The sequence below is a fragment of the Lissotriton vulgaris genome, unplaced genomic scaffold, assembly GCF_964263255.1.
Source record: "Lissotriton vulgaris unplaced genomic scaffold, aLisVul1.2 SCAFFOLD_481, whole genome shotgun sequence".
Taxonomy (NCBI): domain Eukaryota; kingdom Metazoa; phylum Chordata; class Amphibia; order Caudata; family Salamandridae; genus Lissotriton; species Lissotriton vulgaris.
The window spans coordinates 299,305-316,042 of NW_028250356.1; the positions used below are offsets into that span (position 1 = coordinate 299,305).

The following is a 16,738-nucleotide window of genomic DNA, read 5'->3' on the forward strand; positions in this document are numbered from 1 at the left end:
TTTTGGCCGAGACGGGGGCGGGGCCTGCAATCCAGCAGGAAGTTCCGCCCGCCGCCGCCGAGGAAGCAGTGAAGCCGGCCGACTCCGACCAGCGCTGCAGAGGAGACACGAAGCACGCCGAAAGAGCCCGGTGAGTGGGAGGGGAGGGGGTCCAGGGCTAATGTGAAGGCCTGTGTGTATGCGTGTGTGCGTGCGTGTGTGTGTGTGCATGTGTGTGCGCATGCGTGACTGTGTGTGATTGAGAGAATGCGAGGCAGGGGATAGTGTGCCTGCGTGTGCATGCGCGCGCCTGTGTGTGTGTGCGTGCATGCAGAGGGGTGGGGGCTGCCTGTGTCTGTGTGTGAGCGAGGGCTTGCGCCTGTGTGTGTGCGTGCGTGCATGCAGAGGGGTGGGGGCTGCCTGTGTCTGTGTGAGAGCCAGGGCTTGCACCGCGCATGCGCAGGTATCAGACGCGCGCTCCCGCGAGGAAAAACGCAGCTCGTAACAGATTGGTGTCCTCATTCCCAACTCATTCCCCATACGGGCGGCAAAAGGTCTGAAGCAGACACTCTCAATGCTCACGCATTGAGAGTAAGGTCTGCTCGACCTAAAAAGGAGAAACATACAACGTTCTGCAAGCGCTATTGTCTGAATAGGCTTTGGTCGAAGCACAAAGAACTGGTTTGCCAAAAGCCAGATATTCGTTAAAAAAGAGACATTATCGTGTAAATACAGTGCGCTATCCAAGATGTACACGCGTATTTCACTTACATTAATGCTGACGACTTCCCGCCAGGAACCTATTCGGTCGACACCGCGGCCCGGAAGAACGCCGAGTCTGCGCGGTGCCGAAAGACATAGTCAGTGTTCTGGTCACGTGGGAGTCACGTGACCTGATATTTGTAAACAGTACTGGGATTTAAAGGGACCTCGCTAGTGTTGTGCCCATTCGTTTTTTAATATATTGCTCATTTTATAATGCCCAGCGCTTTTTTAAATATGGCATGCTGGAAAAGGGCGTTATTGAGTGAAAAACTTCGTAACTGGAAGCAATTTAATAACGCATCAAATTCAAGCTGCGTGGTTCTGCCCTACGCTATAGGTGTTTTAAACCACTGTATGAGCCCAGAGATTAATAGTCCCGCTTCTGTTGAGCAAAGAGGGAATGTCGATGCTCAATTGTTGTAGAGGAAATATCACGGGTTGATAGCCCTGGACAGACGAACGATGTTAAACCGTCTTGAAAAACATTCACTGTAGGGGGAATTTGTCACGAGGTAATGACACTAGACTGGCATATGCTGTTACTCAGTGTGGATTGTGGCTTCAACCAGGATGATGGAGCGGGCCCTGAAAGGTTATAAATTAGCGGATCAGGAATTGAACATAATCCCTTTCTTTAAGGTGAAACTGACATCACAGAGGGGTGGGAAAATAGTCGACCTATTTCTATGAGGTTTATAACGTACATATCCAATGCACTGTCAGCGCCTCAATACTGATCCCCACGCAATGTCATCATTTAATCCCTGTTTATGACTGGATAAACGATGAATCCACCGCTGTTCCTTTTCAAATAGCAGTTTCTCATCGCCAAGAACTTGTTCCACCACAGTCCACCGCACATCGTTCGGTATATGATTACTTGCAATGAAGTGATTCGTGAGCTTGGTCGCACTGCGTTTACACTGGATACTACTCCGGTGCTCGCATATTCTCAGCTTCACCCATCTCGTGGTCATACCGACGTACTTCAAACCGCAGGTACAGATGATTAAGTACACCACGTTGCTGGTATTGCAGTTGGTATGGCCACGTTGTTCCCACTGCTTGCCTGGTTCTAAGTTTAGGAACTTTGTATGGGTGGTAAGGTGGCAGATGCTACAGTCTCCACATGGAAAATGACCCTTCACCGCCGGGAGGCCCCAGATTGATAATACAGTGGGTTCTTGATTGATCTGGTTTTTTGGCTGGGCGTGTATGGACTAGAAAAGCCTTCAAGCTGCTTGCTCTCTTGTAAGAAAAAAGAGTTTTTTCCCACTTTAGTTTGCTGCTCGTCACAATTTTCCAATTTTTTGGGATGCTCCGGCTTACCATGTTAGACATCGTGTTATATGTTGTTACACATGTTAGAGGAATTTCTTGAAGTGCATTTCTGGGATAAGTCTCCAACAGAGCATCTATGTTCTGATTGAGGGCTCTCTTCCGGCTCTTGTGGAGTATTCTTCTAGGTTAGTCACGTGCCTCCAATTTTTCTGTTAACTCATCTGCTTGTTTTTTGAAATCTGATAGATCACTACAATTTCGTCTTATACGAAGATATTGTCATAGGGGAGATTCTCCCGTAAGGGACGGGGATGGAAACTACCGAACAACAGAAGATTGTTTTTTGTTGTTGGTTTATAGTATGTCTTCGTATGGAGCAGGTGTTCTTTTTTATTGATGGTGATATCAAGAAAGGTAATACTTTCTTTGGCGTACTCATATGTGAATCTCAAATGAGGATCGCAGGTGTTAACCCAGGCAAAAAAAGGGAATAAGGACGCTTCATCTCCCTTCCATAGCAGCAGGACATCGTCAATGTAACGTTGCCATAAAACCATGTTGGTGTTGAAAGGGTTTGTGGGGGCCAGGATGTATTTCTATTCAAAACTGTACACGTACAGTCCTGCCACCGAGGGGCAAAAGTGCTACCCATGGAAGTCCCTGTTGTTTGGAGATAAATCTGATTCTCATACTCAAAATAATTCCTCTTAAGGGCTAGGGTGGCATAGTCTACTACAAAGCCCTTAGGTACTGAGAAATTCCAATTGGTTTGTTCTAGAGCCTCTGCAACTACTTTGATGGTATCATCCTGCGGTATGCAGGTATAGAGGCTCCCGATATCCAGGGTCACTAAAAAGGTAGGTTCCTCTGGTAACTCGATGGTTTTCAGCATGGCCAGCAAGCTTTTAGTGTCTTTGATATAGGTCTCAGTAGATTGCATGATGGGTTTTAGGAAAAAGTCGCAATACTGCGATAGCGGTTCCAATAATGAACCAATCCCAGAAACTATTGGGCATCCAGGAGGGGGTGAGATGTTCTTATGGGTTTTAGGCAAAGTGTAAAAGTATGGTATCCTGCCAGTTGAGGATGTTAGGTAGTCGGCTTCTTGTTTTGACAGCCATCCATCAGACTCAGCTGTGGAGACCAAATCCAAAATCTCGTCCCGGAGACTCTCAGTGGGATCTGCCCTCAGGGCGGTATAATTGTTGGTATTGCTAGAAGAGTGCCCTCCAGGAGGAGATACAAGAAGAAGGGGTACTAGAAGAGTGCCCTCCAGGAGGAGGTACAAGAAGAAGGGGTACTAGAAGAGTGCCCTGCAGGAGGAGGTACAAGGAAGGGGTACCAGAAGAGTGCCCTGCAGGATGAGGTACAAGAAGAAGGGGTACTAGAAGAGTGCCCTCCAGGAGGAGGTACAAGAAGAAGGGGTACCAGAAGAGTGCCCTGCAGGAGGAGGTACAAGGGGTACCAGAAGAGTGCCCTGCAGGAGGAGGTACAAGAAGAACGAGTACTAGAAGAGTGCCCTGCAGGAGGAGGTACAAGAAGAACGAGTACTAGAAGAGTGCCCTCCAGGAGGAGGTACAAGAAGAAGGGGTACCTGAAGAGTGCCCTGGGGGAGGAGGTACAAGAAGATGGGGTACTAAAAGAGTGCCCTGCAGGAGGAGGTACAAGGAAGGGGTACCAGAAGAGTGCCCTCCAGGAGGAGGTACACTGCAGGAGGAGGTACAAGAAGAAGGGGTACATGAAGAGTGGTCTGGGGGAGGAGGTACAGGCAGAAGGAGTACTAGAGGAGTCTGTGTGAGTGGCAGCCATCTAGGAAATGAGGTCACAGCTGCCCAGGAAGGACAAAGAAATGTGACCGCCTCTTGGCAGTTATGGACTTTTAAAGGATCTGCATGTGTGAAGCGCCCGCCAATTACTGGATTAATTCATCCCAGCATTGGGTGAGCTGTTGGATTGAAGGGGCTGAGATGAAACACCCTCTATAAAAATTTAAGGAAGAACCAGACAAGAGTTAAGGATTTGGACTATTGGACTCTTTATGACAAGTTGTCTTTCACTTGCATGCGGCGTGGCTATATTACAAGTTAATCTCAGTATAAGGAGTTAAACGTACTGTTTAGAGGGTGACTCCAGGATCACAGCTGGTGAATGGAGGCTCTCCGTCACCCTCCAAGGAGGCTCTCGGTCACCCTCAGAGGGATGCTCTATATTACCCTCAGAGGTATACTCCCTGTTGCCCTCAGAGGGATGCTCTCTGTCACACTAAGAGGGCTGCTCTCTGTCACCCTGAGAGAGATGCTCTCTGTCACACTTGGAGGTATGCTCTCTGTCACACTTGGAGGGATGCTCTCTGTCACCCTTGGAGGGGTGCTCCCTGTCACCCTCACAGGGATGATCTCTGTCACACTTGGAGGGATGCTCTCTGTCACACTTGGAGGGATGCTCTCTGTCACCCTGAGAGAGATGCTCTCTGTCACACTTGGAGGGATGCTCTCTGTCACACTTGGAGGGATGCTCTCTGTCACCCTTGGAGGGGTGCTCCCTGTCACCCTCACAGGGATGCTCTCTGTCACACTAAGAGTAATTCTCCCTGTCGCTCTTGGAGGGATGCTCTCTGTCACCCTTGGAGGGATTCTCTCTGTCACCCTTGGAGGGATGCTCTCTGTCACCCTTGGAGGGATGCTCTCTGTCACCCTTGGAGGGATGCTCTCTGTCACCCTTGGAGGGATGCTCCCTGTCGCCCTCAGAGGGATGCTCTCTGTCACACTAAGAGGGTTGCTCTCTGTCACCCTCGGAGACATGCTCTCTGTCACCCTCTGATGGATGCTTGCTGAGACCGTCAGAGGGTTGCTCACTGAGACCCTCAGAGGGTTGCTCTCCATCACCCTCAGAGGGAGGCTCTCCATCACCCTCAGAGGGAGGCTCTCCGTCACCCTCAGAGGGATGGTCTCTGTCACCATTGGGGGAATGCTCTCTGTCACCCTCTGAGGGATGCTTTCTGTCACCCTCTGAGGGATGCTCTCTGTTAGCCTCTGAGGGATGCTCTCTGTCGCCCTCCGAGGGATGCTCTCTGAGACCCTCAGAGGGATGGTCTCTGAGACCCTCAGAGGGATGGTCTCTGAGACCCTCGGAGGGATGCTCTCCGTCACCCTCTGAGGGATGCTCTCCGTCACCCTCAGAGGGTTGCTCTCTGTCACCCTCCGGGGGAGGCTCTCTGTCACCCTCCGGGGGAGGCTCTCTGTCACCCTCCGGGGGAGGCTCTCTGTCACCCTCTGGGGGAGGCTCTCTGTCACCCTCCGGGGGAGGCTCTCTGTCACCCTCAGAGGAATGCTCTCCGTCACCCTCAGAGGAATGCTCTCAGTCACCCTAAGAGGGATGTTCTCCATCACCCTCTGAGGGTTGCTCTCCATCACCCTCTGATGGATGCTCTCCGTCACCCACAGAGGGTTGCTCTATGTCACCCGCAGGGGGTTGCTCACTGTGCCCAGCAGAGGGTTGCTCTCCGTCACCCGCAGAGGGAGGCTCTCCGTCACCCGCAGAGGGTTGCTCTCCGTCACCCTCCGAGGGAGGCTCGGAGGTTCACCGTCACCCTCCGAGGGAGGCTCTCCGTCACCCTTCGAGGGAGGCTCGCCGTCACCCTCTGAGGGATGCTCGCCGTCAACCTCTGAGGGATGCTCGCCGTCACCCGCCGAGGGTTGCTCGCCGTCACCCGCCGAGGGTTGCTCGCCGTCACCCGCCAAGGGTTGCTCGCCGTCACCCTCCGAGGGAGGCTCTCTGTCACCCTCCGAGGGAGGCTCTCGGTCACCCTGCGAGGGAGGCTCTCGGTCACCCTGCGAGGGAGGCTCTCTGTCGCCCTCCAAGGGATGCTCCCTGTCGCCCTCCGAGGGATGTTTTGGATGTTCTCTGTCACCATCATCTAGTGCCCTTTAAATGGAGCTACTTCTCAGGAAGCTTCTCGGCTTTAAACTAGTCAACTTATTTGAGCAGAGCATCACTGTTAAATTGACAGCGTATGACCACAATAAGGATGTTTACACCTCTAATCCCACCCTAAGCCATATTGTTGAGGAATTTGGTTGCAGTTTACAGTTTTAAAGTAATCCAGTTGTAAATCAAATTTCTATTGCTGCAGGGCAGCAATTTGCCGACATTCATTTTGCACACTGTAATATAATCAGGGGTTACCCTTAATATAAAATTGTTACTATTCTTCAAACTAAATCTCTATCTTTATCTGGGATGACAAAAAACCCAGTGAGCTTTCCATTACCGATTTCAAATTCCAGGTTAAATAGCTGACAAGAGGTTTGGTGCACGTGAACATAAGTGGCCAACTGCATCAGGAGACAAGTAAACACATTAGAATAGAAATGTTTTCAAACTTCTTAGAAAAGAAGGAATTTGGTTTCTTTCCAATTCTCTCAGGTGTTGTCTCTCATTAAGCTTTCCATTTCTAACTTTTAACACATTTTGCTCCTTGGTCTTCATATATTATTTACGGTCACTGGAATTGCTTGGTGTGTTGCATTCTCCCTAATAGATAAAATACATAAATATTTTGTATATAGATGGGTTATTAACTTGTATATCACACTGTAAACGGTTCCTGTACATTTCACAGTTTGTATATTGAGTTGGGCTCAAAGTATCAAGTGGGACAATGTAAATTATCCATGTCTGTATATCATGTGCGGCTCTCGGAGTGCGTGGGGTCGCTGTGCATTGACCCAGCCAGGAGATCATACGTGTTCTGCTCAAACATTTAATAATGCACACAAAATACAATTATTTCACTTCCTTCTGTTTTATTTCCCAAACAGTATCTCACCTTCAGGAGTTCCCACGCTGGCGCCTCAGACTTCTTTTCTATCTCCGTTATCAGGGCCTTGAGAGAGGTGATTTGATTGGACAGTTTGGTGATATTTGCATTTTCTATTGTGGTCATTTTCTTCTCCATCTCCTCTAGTCTTCTGTGCAGTGTTTGCTCATTTTCTTTCAGAAGCTGCCGCAGCTTTTCAAACTCAGATTGAATTTTATTCTTCTCAGTTCGTAGCTTGTTCTGTCAGAAGCAAAGAAAAGCTGGTTAGATATTAAAAAGCTTTCTACAAGCCGTCCTTAGAGTCGGAGTCCAGGAGGAGGGTGGAAAGGTTGATAGATCCTTAAAAAAAAAAATCAGACCACCAATGTGCTTTTCCTAATTTCTGAACTGCAATCTCTTACTACCTTCCCTTCTACCGTCTTCCATCCTTCTCACACTCCTGCCCTCCCCTTCCCTCATACACCTCATGAGCTGTAGAGAGGTCAGAATTTGTGAAGTTGTAGAGAAGCTCAATCCATTGAGAGAGTGCAAGGAAGGAAACCCACCGCAGGCAGAGACAGTCAAACACCGAGAGACGGGCTGAGGGGAGACACAGGCTGAAGTCACATGATGATGTAAAAGAAGGGGGCCAGGAAGTTTCCGCCCTTGGGATGAAAGACACAAGATTTGGGGAGTGCAGGCTGCCCCTGTCCTGCCAGCACAATGGATGTGTTTGCCCAGAGGGAGACACTGAGGGGGTGTCCTCCAATGGCGCTCATTCAAAGTGATTGGTAATCACTGGTGTCGGAATGTCACATTCAAAATCATAAACAAAGTATGTCCATTCTGTCACAAAATGCAGAATTACCAGATAAATCAATGTTTCTGAAGGTAATTCAACGAATTCTGTAAAAGATGAGTGAGGAGATTGGATAAACATCCTTTCCTATCCTAAGATAAGTGGCTGTGAGTTATCATGTGAGGTATGTCGCACTGTGGCTTAGAGCAGGAGCCGGTGTGTTATCAGGTGAGGTATGTTGCACTGTGGCTTAGAGCAGGAGCCTGTGTGTTATCAAGTGAGGTATGTCACACTGTGGCTTAGAGCAGGAGCCTGTGTGTTATCAGGTGAGGTATGTCACGTTGTGGCTTAGAGCAGGAGCCTGTGTGTTATCAGGTGAGGTATGTCGCACTGTGGCTTAGAGCAGGAGCCTGTGTGTTATCAGGTGAGGTATGTCGCACTGTGGCTTAGAGCAGGAGCCTGTGTGTTATCAGGTGAGGTATGTCACACTGTGGCTTAGAAGTATGGGAAGGGGTCCCAGTAAACATGAAACAATAACAAAGAATATACCAATAATCAAAGAGACATATCATAGAGACACATTGTTTTATTCACAATGCGCTGGTATCATGAATATACGTCACATATAAACATTCAATAGTCAGTGACTATTTTGCAGTGCCCCAAAGGTTAGGAAAGAAGGGAGGGGGTAGTGATACGTGTAGGTACTGAGTGAGGGAGAAGGGTTTGAAGTGACAGTAAAATCGGCGAATAGAACAAATTCAATAGAGTTACAAAATAATGTACCCAGAAAGCGACCAAAAGGTTCATATAAATTATTTCGCAAACATCATACTCCAATTATACAATTAATGAGAACAGTGGGGTATGGAGTTGACAGCAGAAAACAGTGTGTTGTCGACGTTTCGACCCTCGTGTGCAGATATAGCTATTGATCTTGCCGTGGGGTCTTCCTCAGGACTGGGGAGGTGGGGACACGTGACCTATTTAATGTACAAATACACTCGCATTAATATTAGGGAAATGAATTCACCAAATATTACTCAGAATTACAGAAGCACACCCACCAATGGATGAAGATGGCTGACGGTTAACTAAGTCTCATGAAATAAACATAATTTACACAGTTTGTCGCCAAAGGCACGACTTGTTGTACCAATGAATGTGTAAATAGTCATAGATCAAGACGATGGTTTGTGTGGAAAAATAGTCGGGAGTAAGTAGAAAGGCACTGGGGCAGACCATCTGGTGGCACCCGATAGCTATGCAGGAAATTGCCATATTAAACACTGATTAAATGGGTCGGCATCGCATGCATATCACCTATCTCATATATCACAATTGGCTACCAACTACTCTGCTGAAAATGAGTCGGATAGGGGGGAATAACAACTTACCACAGCCGTGGTATGTAACAAGACCCGTTTGTAAAAGGGTTAATACTGCCCGTGGATCTGTAGATACAATATATATTGATTAACAGTTTTTATCTGCAATGGTACTTAGTTTGTGAGAAAGTACGTGAGTAGCAACACATTTTGAAGCTTACCGAGGTTTAAATAAGGGTCGCCTTATGAATTGAGGATCCAAAAGAGCTCCAACATGGGCGATCGCTCTGGATATATAAAGACGAAGGACAGACTTTAAAACCTCATTAACCAGCTAAATAGGGTGTAACATTAAGGCGAAGAAAGGTCACAAACTTACCCGACAGCCGTTTTTCATGGGCATTCGGCGTAAGGTAGCAGACACTCGCGCTGATGCATCGAGTAAGGTGCAGGACTACATCAAAAGACACAGAGAGAATAGATCATTAGTGATCTATTGTGTGAGACGCGGAGTAGAACGCGTGCATTAAGAGACGCGCTGCTGCTTACCGGAATCTAGAGTGAATCCGAAGCCGTTCGCTGCTCGCTACGAAATGGCGAGGCAGAGTTCCGCTTGCTTAGATGTAACCATGGTTACACGTCACGTGCTGCAGTGACATGGTTGAAAGACTAGCTGGATCTCGGATATGGGCAGGGTCAGGCAATTGCTTACAAAGCACATACAGTCTGAGCCGGAATGCTCTGTTATACAATGAGCTGAATAAAAAGGGTAAAATTTCTGGTTAACAAACGAAATTGGTGCCATAATAGCGGAGCCTATATTGGCAGTCAAACACTTGACCTTGGGATTGTAGGCTATTACGTGATGATAGACAAGTAAGTAATAACAACCACAACCTAATCTGAGCATAATAGATCGTATCATGAGTACCACACACTAATTTCATTAACATCGTGCTCAAAATGCATGGCGTACCTCGCTCAAGCGGGTAAAGGCCACTGTAGCTCTGGTGTGTGGTTACAGATAGGCAAAGAAGTCAAACATAATGTAACATTCTGGACAGGGCGTACCTCGCTCAAGCGGGTAAAGGCCCTCTGCACTTGGTCATTCCTTTTGATGCAAACATACAAGAGTTGAATGTCATAACTGTATGTGAGAAAGAAGAAGAAGACACACCAAATTGAACCATCTTTCTAGACAGATTGGGTAGTGGGAGTCATAGGCACATAGTTGTCTCTAATTGGGAATGCAGGCCGTGAGTAATGGCATTGACAGAACATCAGGGTAAAATGGCCAGTTGGGAGAAAGAACTATCATGTTCGTTGAGCCCGGATTCGATGGAGTTGAAAGTGAATATCCACTTAAGTTCTCGGGTGTTAAGAATGTTGGAGATGTTACCACCACGTGGACCCAATGTGGCTTTCTCGATGACTACCCACTTGAGACTTTCAGGTGCATGGCCTACAGAGGAGAAATGGTCGACTAAAGGTGCTCCTTGAGTTTTACATCGAATCCTACTCATGTGCTGGAGTATCCTGGCTTTTACTTTCTGTTGGGTCTGCCCAATATAGATCAATGGACATGGGCATAGGATGGCATAAATGATGTTTTCAGAGTTGCAATTGGTGTGTGATTTCATGACAATTTTATGTCTTCCATGTGAAAATTCCTTTGTTTGAATAGTGCTGGCACAGGCTTTGCAGCAACCACATCTGTAGTGACCAATAATTGGGGGGAGATTCCACAGAGTTTGGATAGTTGGATCATCTGGTGTTTTTAAAAAGGAACGTACCACGTGGTCCTTAATACTTCTCGCCTTTTTGAATGCATGAAGTGGCGGGTCGGTTTGTTGAATATCATCAGAAATCAATGCCCAATAGTGATTTATTATCTTCTTGATTTTGTTGCTGGCTGTGTTAAATGTGGTGACGCATACGATTTTTTGCTCAGATTTCTCTTTGTCAGTCTTAGGGGTCAGAAGTTCTTCCCGGGGATAGAACCACGCCCTTTTCCGTGCACGTTTGACAAGTTGTTTGGGGTAACCTCGGGATAGGAGTCTCTGTTTAAGTTCTTCTGATTCATTGAAATAATGATCTTTATTAGAGCAATTGCGACGGATACGCAAAAATTGCCCAAAGGGCAGATTGTCACGGAGGGCACGCGGATGGTGGCTCTCGTAGTGCAAGAGTGAGTTTCTTTCTGCCGGTTTCCGATACAGTTTGGTAAGTAATTTGCCGGCCTCCTCGTAGATGGTAAGGTCAAGGAAGTTAATCTGATGATGATCCGATTGAATGGTGAATTTCAGGAAGAGTGATTGTTCGTTGAGCCAATCATAGAACGCCGTTAGTTCTAGTGGATCTCCAAGCCAAATCAGGAGGATGTCGTCGATATACCGCATCCAGAGACTGAGGTGGTCTCTGAATGGGTTGATTTGATTGAGTACTGTGTCCTGCTCAAAAGCTGCCATATAGAGAATGGCCACATCAGGAGCAAAGGGAGCCCCCATCGCCACTCCCGATGTCTGGATGTAGAATTTGTCTTTGAACAAAAAGAAATTTTGGGTCATAGCAATGCGCAGTAATGCGACGATGAATTCCGTGGGTACTTGGACCGGAGCTGGTCGCTTTTGTAGGCAACGTGTAACTACCATGAGAGCTTCCTGCTGTGGGATGCACGTATAAAGTGATACAACATCACACGTGGCTAATAGTTGACAATCCGGGTTGAAATTTCGGCCTTCCACGATGTTAATGGTGTGCATCGTGTCCCGTAGATAGGCTGGAGTGGCTTCTGCTAAGGGTTTAAGGAAAAAGTCAATGTATTGGCCCAATGGTTCGAGAATCGAGCCACACCCTGACACAATGGGGCGGCCTGGAGGGTTGGTCATGGATTTGTGTATTTTAGGTATCGTATAGATGGTTGCTAAACGTGGATATGGTTTATTGAGAAAATTAAACTCCAGTTCAGATAAAAACCCTTGTTCAAGACCCATTTGGGTAATTTCGAGAATGTCGCGGGCAATGGCCGACGTAGGATCTGATCTCAGCAGTTGGTAGCTTGTAGTGTCCTGCAGTTGACGGAGGATTTCAGATTCATATGAGGTGACATCCTGTACGACGATTGCCCCACCCTTGTCCGCTGGTTTGATGACAAGTTGATCGTTTTGCGCCAGGGTCTTGAGAGCCAATTTCTCATGTTTACTAGTGTTGAATCTGGTAAAGCTTTTTATTCCTAGGAGTTGTAGAATGTCTCTGAGTACAACAGTTTCAAAAGCCAAGATTTTGTGCGACATGGCATTGTTGAAAGGGACAAATGTGGACGGGGGTCTGAGTCCAGTGATGGAAGGTGAAATACTTGGTTCTTTGTCGCGGAAGAAGTATTTAAGCCTGATTTTGCGGAAAAATTTACAGAGTTCCGTACGGATGGTGAAGGGATCAGGATGACTAGTTGGAACATATGATAGTCCTTTTCCCAAAATTCGGATTTCATCATTGCTCAACGTGTATTTAGAGATGTTCACCACCGGACTATCCAATCCTGGGGGGGCACCTCCCAAGAGTTTTAACTGAGGGCGAGTTACAGATGTCATGCAGATCTGTTGATTTGAAGTTGGTGTTACCATCTGTAGGTCTTGTTGCGGGTACTGCGTTCCCCGTGTTGCGGTTCTGGCTGGAAGTGTACCTGCTTCTGAGCCTGGCCACGACCTCCATTCCAATTGCCGGTGTTGGGTTGAGAGCCACGTTGTTGGCCGCGCGGCCAAGGGTTGCCCCTGCCACGGGGTGGGCGCCATGTGCCCTGACGTTGCCCTAAAAAAGAGTTATTCTGGAATTGTTGATAATAACCGGAGTCTGGGTAGTTCTGCTGAAAGTTAGCACCTGATTGGTCTTGTTCACCCTCTGAACTGTAGGAAGAATCTGAGAAAGTATAGTAGTTGTTGCGTCTGCCTCTATACGTTCCCCGTCCACGGTTGGTAAATCTACCTTGACTGTCTTGACGGTAGTAGTCTTCTTGAAGATAAGGGTAAGTCTTCTTCTTGTCGTACAGTCTGATGTCCCGGGCGAGCTTTTCCAATTTGCGATTTTGGGTGGTCAAGTCAAAATCCTTTAGTGTGGCCTCAAGGTTGGTAATAGTTTCTTTAGCGCTTGTAAAGCTGGCGTCTGCCGCAATTTCAGCTTTTAGAGTTTTAATCTCAGCAGTGAGGATTTGAATTTGTTCGGCAGCTGTTTCTACGCCAAGAACCATCCAGTGGCGGCTACAATTGTTTGCTACGTGGCTGAAGCCTTCCCTGAATTTCGGTACTTCAACAAAAATGGCTGGTTCTATTTTTATCTGTAATCCAATGGGAATGATATTTTCTTTGAGATATTTGGTTAGCAGATGGCCGTGCCACCGTGTGCGGATCAACTTTTTCTCCAGACGTTCCAATCGTGAGATCTTATCCTTTAACGTGAAATCTATTGTGGAAATATCGGAGGAAATAAACACGTTGTTGGGGTCTTCTAGTAGTTTATCTATATAATCTTCTGAGTAAGATAGGAGTTCAGCCATAGCGTGCTAGATTCAACTGAATTGAACATAGAAATGAAGAACCTCGCAGACTTGGTGTCTGCTCGAAGTAGGCTATAAATAGGGGGGTTGTACCCAGACAAAGTTACGGGGACCTGGGTTATCAATTGAAGTATGGGAAGGGGTCCCAGTAAACATGAAACAATAACAAAGAATATACCAATAATCAAAGAGACATATCATAGAGACACATTGTTTTATTCACAATGCGCTGGTATCATGAATATACGTCACATATAAACATTCAATAGTCAGTGACTATTTTGCAGTGCCCCAAAGGTTAGGAAAGAAGGGAGGGGGTAGTGATACGTGTAGGTACTGAGTGAGGGAGAAGGGTTTGAAGTGACAGTAAAATCGGCGAATAGAACAAATTCAATAGAGTTACAAAATAATGTACCCAGAAAGCGACCAAAAGGTTCATATAAATTATTTCGCAAACATCATACTCCAATTATACAATTAATGAGAACAGTGGGGTATGGAGTTGACAGCAGAAAACAGTGTGTTGTCGACGTTTCGACCCTCGTGTGCAGATATAGCTATTGATCTTGCCGTGGGGTCTTCCTCAGGACTGGGGAGGTGGGGACACGTGACCTATTTAATGTACAAATACACTCGCATTAATATTAGGGAAATGAATTCACCAAATATTACTCAGAATTACAGAAGCACACCCACCAATGGATGAAGATGGCTGACGGTTAACTAAGTCTCATGAAATAAACATAATTTACACAGTTTGTCGCCAAAGGCACGACTTGTTGTACCAATGAATGTGTAAATAGTCATAGATCAAGACGATGGTTTGTGTGGAAAAATAGTCGGGAGTAAGTAGAAAGGCACTGGGGCAGACCATCTGGTGGCACCCGATAGCTATGCAGGAAATTGCCATATTAAACACTGATTAAATGGGTCGGCATCGCATGCATATCACCTATCTCATATATCACAATTGGCTACCAACTACTCTGCTGAAAATGAGTCGGATAGGGGGGAATAACAACTTACCACAGCCGTGGTATGTAACAAGACCCGTTTGTAAAAGGGTTAATACTGCCCGTGGATCTGTAGATACAATATATATTGATTAACAGTTTTTATCTGCAATGGTACTTAGTTTGTGAGAAAGTACGTGAGTAGCAACACATTTTGAAGCTTACCGAGGTTTAAATAAGGGTCGCCTTATGAATTGAGGATCCAAAAGAGCTCCAACATGGGCGATCGCTCTGGATATATAAAGACGAAGGACAGACTTTAAAACCTCATTAACCAGCTAAATAGGGTGTAACATTAAGGCGAAGAAAGGTCACAAACTTACCCGACAGCCGTTTTTCATGGGCATTCGGCGTAAGGTAGCAGACACTCGCGCTGATGCATCGAGTAAGGTGCAGGACTACATCAAAAGACACAGAGAGAATAGATCATTAGTGATCTATTGTGTGAGACGCGGAGTAGAACGCGTGCATTAAGAGACGCGCTGCTGCTTACCGGAATCTAGAGTGAATCCGAAGCCGTTCGCTGCTCGCTACGAAATGGCGAGGCAGAGTTCCGCTTGCTTAGATGTAACCATGGTTACACGTCACGTGCTGCAGTGACATGGTTGAAAGACTAGCTGGATCTCGGATATGGGCAGGGTCAGGCAATTGCTTACAAGGCACATACAGTCTGAGCCGGAATGCTCTGTTATACAATGAGCTGAATAAAAAGGGTAAAATTTCTGGTTAACAAACGAAATTGGTGCCATAATAGCGGAGCCTATATTGGCAGTCAAACACTTGACCTTGGGATTGTAGGCTATTACGTGATGATAGACAAGTAAGTAATAACAACCACAACCTAATCTGAGCATAATAGATCGTATCATGAGTACCACACACTAATTTCATTAACACCGTGCTCAAAATGCATGGCGTACCTCGCTCAAGCGGGTAAAGGCCACTGTAGCTCTGGTGTGTGGTTACAGATAGGCAAAGAAGTCAAACATAATGTAACATTCTGGACAGGGCGTACCTCGCTCAAGCGGGTAAAGGCCCTCTGCACTTGGTCATTCCTTTTGATGCAAACATACAAGAGTTGAATGTCATAACTGTATGTGAGAAAGAAGAAGAAGACACACCAAATTGAACCATCTTTCTAGACAGATTGGGTAGTGGGAGTCATAGGCACATAGTTGTCTCTAATTGGGAATGCAGGCCGTGAGTAATGGCATTGACAGAACATCAGGGTAAAATGGCCAGTTGGGAGAAAGAACTATCATGTTCGTTGAGCCCGGATTCGATGGAGTTGAAAGTGAATATCCACTTAAGTTCTCGGGTGTTAAGAATGTTGGAGATGTTACCACCACGTGGACCCAATGTGGCTTTCTCGATGACTACCCACTTGAGACTTTCAGGTGCATGGCCTACAGAGGAGAAATGGTCGACTAAAGGTGCTCCTTGAGTTTTACATCGAATCCTACTCATGTGCTGGAGTATCCTGGCTTTTACTTTCTGTTGGGTCTGCCCAATATAGATCAATGGACATGGGCATAGGATGGCATAAATGATGTTTTCAGAGTTGCAATTGGTGTGTGATTTCATGACAATTTTATGTCTTCCATGTGAAAATTCCTTTGTTTGAATAGTGCTGGCACAGGCTTTGCAGCAACCACATCTGTAGTGACCAATAATTGGGGGGAGATTCCACAGAGTTTGGATAGTTGGATCATCTGGTGTTTTTAAAAAGGAACGTACCACGTGGTCCTTAATACTTCTCGCCTTTTTGAATGCATGAAGTGGCGGGTCGGTTTGTTGAATATCATCAGAAATCAATGCCCAATAGTGATTTATTATCTTCTTGATTTTGTTGCTGGCTGTGTTAAATGTGGTGACGCATACGATTTTTTGCTCAGATTTCTCTTTGTCAGTCTTAGGGGTCAGAACGATCAACTTGTCATCAAACCAGCGGACAAGGGTGGGGCAATCGTCGTACAGGATGTCACCTCATATGAATCTGAAATCCTCCGTCAACTGCAGGACACTACAAGCTACCAACTGCTGAGATCAGATCCTACGTCGGCCATTGCCCGCGACATTCTCGAAATTACCCAAATGGGTCTTGAACAAGGGTTTTTATCTGAACTGGAGTTTAATTTTCTCAATAAACCATATCCACGTTTAGCAACCATCTATACGATACCTAAAATACACAAATCCATGACCAACCCTCCAGGCCGCCCCATT

At 46.4% G+C, this 16,738-nt stretch overlaps 1 protein-coding gene across 1 annotated transcript in view; it reads right to left on the bottom strand.

The window, feature by feature from the left end:
- LOC147663284 (E3 ubiquitin-protein ligase TRIM39-like) overlaps positions 1-16,738 on the bottom strand; it is a 185,604-nt gene that overhangs the window by 77,448 nt on the left and 91,418 nt on the right. Inside the window, exon 3 of the mRNA XM_086950557.1 lies at positions 6,854-7,084. Coding sequence (XP_086806683.1) covers positions 6,854-7,084 — 231 coding nt within the window. The remainder of the gene's footprint in view (positions 1-6,853; positions 7,085-16,738) is intronic.